This window comes from Solanum pennellii, chromosome 3 (genome assembly GCF_001406875.1).
Source record: "Solanum pennellii chromosome 3, SPENNV200".
Classification (NCBI taxonomy): Eukaryota; Viridiplantae; Streptophyta; class Magnoliopsida; order Solanales; family Solanaceae; genus Solanum; species Solanum pennellii.
In genome coordinates, this window is record NC_028639.1 from 1,841,449 (window position 1) to 1,849,706 (window position 8,258).

General features: G+C 32.2%; 1 protein-coding gene across 1 annotated transcript; it reads right to left on the minus strand.

Moving 5' to 3' along the window:
- Positions 1 to 398: 398 nt before the first annotated feature.
- Positions 399 to 6,234, minus strand: LOC107012133 (protein PPLZ12). The gene is made up of 5 exons (XM_015211876.2): positions 5,864 to 6,234; positions 4,796 to 4,916; positions 4,598 to 4,689; positions 1,579 to 1,675; positions 399 to 1,065 (listed from the first exon to the last, which is right to left on the minus strand). Exons 1-5 carry the CDS (start codon positions 6,056 to 6,058, stop codon positions 698 to 700), a joined length of 873 nt encoding a protein of 290 aa, XP_015067362.1. The 5' UTR covers positions 6,059 to 6,234; the 3' UTR covers positions 399 to 697.
- Positions 6,235 to 8,258: the final 2,024 nt, after the last annotated feature.

Sequence of the window (8,258 nt, forward strand, 5' to 3'; positions counted from 1 at the left end):
TATAGTCACTAGGGATCGACAATTGAATAGATTGGATTAAATTTGGACGAATCATAATCGAGTCAAGACCATTCAACCCAAATTTACTTAGGTCAAAATGGATACGATAATAGATTACATTACAGGTCATGATCCAACCCAATTTAATTTTTACTAAACTTAATTATTTTATTTGTTTCTTTAAAACTATTTTAGTAGCTAATAAAATCATTTTTTTCTATATTACGACTATATACAATTTACCAAATCAAAAAAAAAGTTTTAAAAAATATTTTCATAAATTTTTTCAATGAGTCAATTCGAATTATATATCAACCAAATTCTTAATGGGTTGAAATGAATTGAACTAATTAATGAACGAGTTAATAATCCACCCGAACTTAAATGGATTGAGCGAGTTAAGTGGACTGAGTTTGATTTGGCCCTCTTAATAGTCACTGTAGCACCTGAAAGTGAATATACAAATTACAGACATTTTCTGATATTCCTCCATTTTCTATTATTTTTTTTTTAAAAAAAATACTTCTTTATTTTTATTTTTGCTATACAACATCAAACAATGTTGCCAATGTCAATGCTCATGGCTAAAGAGAAAACAAAAACAATCCAAACCAAAACTATCAAACTCCAATTGTTCTTATTGTGTAACCTTCTTGTGTACAACAGACACAGGCTTCTGACCGTTAAACGAGCAGAACTATTCAGCGTCCTTTGCGCAAGCTGCTTCCATCAAACCATTACGTATCTGATCACCAATGTCGCGAACATGGCCAGGACCATGTGGTATGAAAACGGTTGTGTTCTTTGAAGAGTTCCCAAGGTCTTTGATGGTGTCAAAATATTGGGTGATCATTATAAGATCCATTACTTCTTTGGCAGAGGTCCCTTCTACTTTATGTGAGAAGTTTAAGATGTTTTCTCTCAAACCATCGGTAATTGCCTGCCTCTGCCTGGCAACACCAACCCCACCTAAATACTTGGCTTCAGCCTCAGCTTCTGCTTTCTTAACTTGGAGAATTTTATCTGCTTCGCCTTTGTATACACTAGCAAGCTGCATCCTTTGAGCTATAACACAAAATAAGATAAAATAGTGTATAGTTCAGTAAACTGTCACACACCAGATGCATCCTCAATCGGCACCTTGCTCAAAGATATATTCCAAGTTCCAAAATGTTCATTAGAACTTACCGAGGAATACAACAGATCAGTACCATCAATGCTTTATTTGTACACTAAATCAGAAGTAGAAACTAAGAATTATCAATACTCTTTTCGTACGCTAATTCAGAGGTCAAAAAGCAGAAATTTGAAGTACAGTCCATGCTATTTGCATACGAATTCCCCTTCAAATTCAAAGCATGCACTTCATAACTATGCTAATTCAGAAGTAGAAACTAGAAACCAAGATCACCAACACTCTATTTGTACACAAAATTCAGAAGTAGGAAAAATAGAAACATAAATACCATCGACACTCTATTTGTATACCAATATAAATAAATTCCCCTTCAAATCTTAAATCACGCATTTCTTAAACAAGAAATTTTATTCATATGCAAAACTACAGCAGTTTCTTACCTGCATTTATCTCATTCATAGCTCTTCTCACAGAAGCATCAGGAATAATGTCAACCATCAGTATGTGCTCAATATTATATCCATATGCACCCATCACCTGATACATAAATAAACTGAATAAGAGACTCTTAAGAAAAAAATATTTCCTATTCGAAATGGAGAAAGTTCCAAATCCTAGTAAACTATGTAACAAATAACAATTATTCAAATGATTCCTAAAGCTTTCTTAGGGAACAATTTCATGATATAAACTCTCTCTATTCCCAGTTTCTCCTTTTTGATAAGTCGGATTGAGATGGTATTTTTTCGTTTTGCGTGTTCTTCTACTTCCCTTTTTTGGGGCAGTTTCTTTTTTGTTTATTGGGGGGACAACAAACAGCTTCCAGTAAGTTCTACCTCAAATTCTACTCGATCAGTAAAAATAACAAAAAATAAGGTAAAAATTTATGCTAGAACAAGGTCAAGAATTTTCACTGATATACTAAAGAAAAGAGAAGAAGGAACTAGAACACACACAAGACCAAAGCTGAGAAGTTTCGCAATAACATCCTCTTATTTTTGAGTAAGGCAACAGAGGAATCCTTGTTTACCTTGAGGAATTTCCCTCCCCTTTTTGCGGGGTGGGGTAGGGGATGGAAGAACACTGTGTAGAGGGTGCTGCCTCATTTTTACAATTCTACTTGATTAATAAAATTAAAGAAAGAAATACTCCCTCAGCTTCATTTTACTTGACCCCTATACAAAAATTGATGTTTCAATACACTTGTCCATTTAGCAAATCAAGAGAGTTATATTACTGATTCCCCATATCACCCTTAATATAAATAAGGCCAAAGTCATACGCGGCCACTCAAACTTGTCCCGATTATTCATTTAGACACCTCAACTAGACGTACTACCTATTGAACACTTCAACCATTCTGAATTTGAACCATTTGAACATTTTTTCGAGAATAAACAAAAAATAGAGGATGTGTGAAATATACTCGCGCTGACATGTCAATTGGACCAATCAAATAATGACATGTGTTATTTTTTAATCCAAAAAATTATTTAAACATTATATTATAAAGAAAAAAAATAAAAATTATTTTAAAGTAAAAAAAATGAAAAAAAAAAGTAAAACCTAAACTTCCCTGCCTTCAACGGGAACAAAACGTACATTTCTCCATTAATGGCTACCCTCCCCTCCCTGTACAGTTCCATCTTTAACCCGACAATTTTTTTTTTCATCAGCTTTTTTTTAATTATAATTTTTTACTTCATCTCGTTTTTTAGGTAGAGAAAGATGGGGAAAAGAATCTCTTCGAAAAATTTATAAATGAAACAAAATGCTAAGAATTTTGAAACCATTCAAATGGTGAGGGAAGAAGATAACCACTGATACTAAGAATATTGAAATCATTAGAATGATGGGGGAAGAAGATAACCACTGGTGTATGGGTATGGGGGTTGGGCTGGGGTGGGGTGGGATTGATAGAAATAGGGAAGAAGAAGAAGACAAAAATAGGGAAGAAGAAGAAGACAACTGTTCTTCTTCTTTTTTGTTAATTTTTTTAAAAAAAATTAACTTAAGGGTATAAATTAAGAGGAAAAAAAATAATATTATTTTTAATAAATTAACGCGCTCAAGGAAAGTGAATTACACGTTTTTTGCCATGTCAGCATTTTGTGTCTAATAGGAATGACTTTTGAACAAATAAAGTGTTCAATTGGCACAAGGATTAGTTGAGGTGTCTAAATGAATTATGCGGACAACTTTGAGTGGCTGGAGATGACTTAGGCCTATAAATAACTACATAAAGTAGTGTAGTCAAATTTAGAGTTCCAAAGCATCATTAATAAGGTTAGCTTAGTAAAATACACCTCTAATTAAGCTTTTTAAGGAGTGTGTCAGGTCAACAGGGGCTAAGTAATATGAAACGGGAAGGAGTACAATTTTTTCTCTTAGAGACATTTTAGGAAATACCAAAATAGTATTGATGACAGAAGACCAATACCAGTTTTTTCCCCTAATATACTGGAAGGAAGAGGAGCAGAAAAGTCAATTTCCTTCAATTAGTAGAAGATGACTACTTGAACATAAAATTTCCAATTTAAAAATTCTGAGAGTATCTTCTCAAAAAAGGTTTATTGATAATGGTCAATTAACCATATATGCTTCTAGATAATGGGAGGAATACTTTTTGAGAAAAAAGAAAAGAAATTAAGATGAGCCCTACAAAGTGAGGCAGGAAATGATCTTGAGTTAGAAGCAAGTGTTACAACATCCCCAAGAAGGGAGGGGCAATCTAATATCTAACGATCCAAAATCCCAGTCTTCCATTTAAAATTGATCAGAAGTTTTGCACTATATGGATGGAAGTTTTAGCTTTTGGAATAGAGAAGGAAATCAGTCGGACACAAGGAGAGATGGAAGATTGTCCCAGCAAGCATTTAATGGACTATCTGGATGGAAAGGAACCAGAGATGCTTTGAAAATAAGAGCTGCTCACTGCAGAAACTGAAGATGAACTGTCTGGTCCTTTTCTTTTTTTTGGTGTAAACATGAATATCCTCTTCTTGAGGATATTCCTAGTATTCTAGATAAATTGTGATGTAGCAGTAGTTTTCTCTTCCCTATATTTTGGCTGTAAGTATTACTGGAATACTTCCTGAGTATCCCTTTGTGTTCATAATACAAGTACCTTTCTCAAAAAAAAAGTGTTGCACTTTGCATGATAAAATCTCAATTAAGAAACGAACAAGTGAAACTTTTGGGGAGCTGAAGTCATCCAAATGATAGCTTTTCACTGAAAAATCCAGGCTCCAACAGTTTGAAACAAGATAAGATTTGTTTGAATTTCATACACAACATATGAACAAACAAACTATTAGTTTTTTTTCCCATTGCTTTTGTTACCCCTCACCATCCTACCAAATTCACTCTCTTTCCTATGGATCAGGTTGTGTTCTAAATTTTAAAATGGAGAAAGTGAGATTTCATTTCCCGGCTGCCCACACAAAGACACAAATTTACCTTCTCAAGTTCCTCCAAAACAGCCTTAGCAACTTCATCCTTTTGCTCAAAAAGCTCATCCAAATTCATTTTGGGGACATGGGCTCGAACAACTAGAAGAATCAAGAACATTGAACGAGATTAGCATCGTGCAAGTGGCATGAATAAACAAGAGCAAAAATAAACTCACAAGAAGTAAAACCAAAAAAAACAAATTACCATCAAATACATAAGCCTGAATCTGCTCTGTAGGATTTTGCAACTCATAGAAAGCATCATCAGCATTTTGCCTGATCACTCTATATTGGATTGAGCACAGCAATTGAACAAAGACATTATCCTGAACAATAGCAAATTAGTTAATTTTCTCCAGGTGAAGAAACATATTGGCCCATTTCTGTCCTAAACTGCTACTGAATTCTCAAAAAGATACCAGTAGCTTTAGGGCAACGTAGATTAGATCAAAGGGCCTCACAATCAAAAGCTTTTTAATATCATTCATCATATTATAGAAAACTACTATTAGCTCAGCATCAATTTTATGTCAATTTTGTCTACTTCAAGGAGCATCTTATGAAACATCTCACTAGGAGGCCTGGGGAAATGATGCTTTAACTTTCTTAAGATAATTAGTTGACCAATTAATGTCGTCAAGACATGCCTAGAGGTTTAACAGAACAGTCCATAGAAAGAGAGGATGACTCTGACTGCAGTTTCTATTCCAATCCAAACGAGTAAGAAGAAGAAAAAAAACGCTTAGCGTATTAATCTAATCTCCGACTTTCTTCAGCAATATACCACCTTATAAAACATAATATTACAGGCAAGTTTTAATTTTGAAACTCTAACAGGCTAAAGTTCATTCATTTCCACAGAATTGAATTTGCTACATACAGTCTAAATGTAATTTCACTAAACAACCATCTTGAGTTTTTTTCCCTCTCACAATCCAATATTTCTTAGCTTTATCCACTCATTGGATATCATCCTAATAGGAATTGAGCTTGGTCTGTAGAAGGTCAAATCTTTTTACAATGACTTCATATTCCTTTTAACTATACATTAAGCTACTTTATTCATAGATTTTGTTTTGTTTAATTGATGTCAACTCGTATCAGCATCATAATCATGTTGTCCAATTACACAAAATGTAACCAGAAACTATAAGAAAACTAAATTATTCAAAATTAACCGATCGATCATTCAATTTTTGCACACACACAATGGAAAACAGTATGAGGGTTTTACTTTTTAGGGACGTAATCGGAATAATAAATAGTAGTATACCTTGGTTTTGGTCTCAATTTTGACATCAAGAGAATTGATCCTGGTGGAGAGAGTTCCAGAGAGGCATTCTCCGGCCAAGGGATTCCAGAAATTGAGCCCTGGTTCTGCTAATCTGTCAAAACGTCCCCATTTTTCCACCACACCAACGCTCGCCTGTTCTATGCAGCCGCAGAATACACAGTTAACATTCCCCATAGCTTTTCTCTGTATCACAAATTTCCGAATTAGGGTTTAAGGAATTTGATGTTGCTGATGAATTCAGGAACTCAACGCCCTTTTTGTATGGACAAACGTATAGGCGACGACCGCCATTAATTTCACACAAACAAACTTGTTCGCACGAAATATCTTTTTTTTTTACAAAAAAAAAAAAATTGATTTTTCAGACTTTGGAGTATTAATAAATTTTAGTAAACTTTGATTCTTATGAAGTTGTCAATAGATATTAAAAAAATTCCATCATTACAGTCTATTAATTTTAAAAATAAAATGATAGGTTTCAAAATAAATTTATACTACTTATAGTATCTATACAGGGTGAAAAATGTAGAATTAGGGGTGTTCGTGGTTCGATTTGAATTCGTTATTTGTTAAAATTAAAATCAAACTAATTTAAGTCGGTTTTTTAAAATTTTAAAATCAAATCTAACAAAAATTAATAGTCGGTTTGGTTATTAGCGGTTTGTTCTGGTTTTCTGGTCTTTTTATTTTGAAAGTAGTAAATTTTTGAAGACATAAGTATCTTGGTAGACACAAACACCTAGTACATGAACAATCCACAGATAAGCTACTGTTGATTCAATTAAGCAATTAAACAATACTCAAACTATCATTACACGAACAAAGAAATTCAATTAAGAGAAGATGTAACTATCTTATGAAAAGTATTTGATAGATAAAGATTGAAGTAATGAATTTTGATGAACTTGACTTGGTCTTATGATTGTAATAGATGGGCTAAAATTCACGTGTTGGACTTAAGAAAATGATAAAGTTAAAGATTTTAATTACTTAAAATTTAAAAAAATATTTATATTTTATTTGTGAATAATATATAAATAATTATAAAATTTATATATATAACATATCGGTTCGACTTGATTATTTTTGCAGTAAATTTTTAAAAAAATCAAAACCAAATCAAATAATATCGATTTTTTAAATGTAAAACCAAACCTAATCAAATTAAATTAAATATCAATTTTTCAACCGCTTTAATTCGATTTGATTTTTTGATGATAATCGTGAATGATGATAATCGTGAATAACCATACGCAGAATGAGCACATAAATAATGTATATTTTACTTATTTTTGGATGATATTATCATCTATTTTTATTTTCATTTTATATCTACTACTAGGTAGGGATGACCCGTACAAGTACGGGCCCAACATTAAACAAATTTTCTGAGCTAAATGCATAAAATAAGTTCCTGGCTACTTTATTTACATTGAATGTGTATCATTTATGTAGTGGTACATATTTATCGCTTATCACCCTGGCAAAAAGTACCTGTAAAAAAAGAGAGAAATATATAGGTTCAAAGTTGAATATTTAGTTAAACATATATGTAACCTCAAGAATAAAAGAGCACAAAGTAGTCTAATTCAAATGATGAAATCTCAAATATTTAGTAAATGTAGAAGGGTCATTGTACACAAGTAACACAAGTCTTTTGTACACAATAATGCAGATTATAGATCACCTAGCATAGTGCAGCATATGTACAAAATCTTGAAGAAAAATTATTTTCATATCCTACATATCAATGAACACAACAAAATAATAACCTCTGTATTGCAGCTTTATACATATGGTTTGATAGTGTGGCTTATAGTAAATCAACCAGTATGCTGAACAATATATACCAACCATCCAAACAGTATGCAGACAAAACAAGAGAAGACACCCTTTACTATTACAAGTGAAATTTACAGTCAATAGAGCAAAATCTGATGAAACATCATGATGACATGGAAAAACTATATGATAAATAATAAATAAAGCTCTTTTGGTTAGTCTTATAGAGGAAAACAACTCATACTATCAAAATATACAAAAGCCATAAAGGATAAGTGAAGCTCAACATGACAAAGGATTCACACATGACATATATATTTAAATATATCCCCTGCTTATCCTAGTTATTAAGTCTAGCTAATTTTCTACTTCTTTTTCAATTTATTTGTCTTATTTTCTTTTAGTTTGCTTTAAAAATAATCACTTTTTTCTATTTAGCAATTCTTATGTCCAACATTCTGTCAGACATGTTAGGTGCATTATACACATCTTTAGTTTGTGACTACAAGATTTAAAAGTTATGTGTCGTGTCAAGTCAAACTAAGACAAACAATTAAAATGGAGGCAACAAATTTAAAAAATTCAGAAAGAA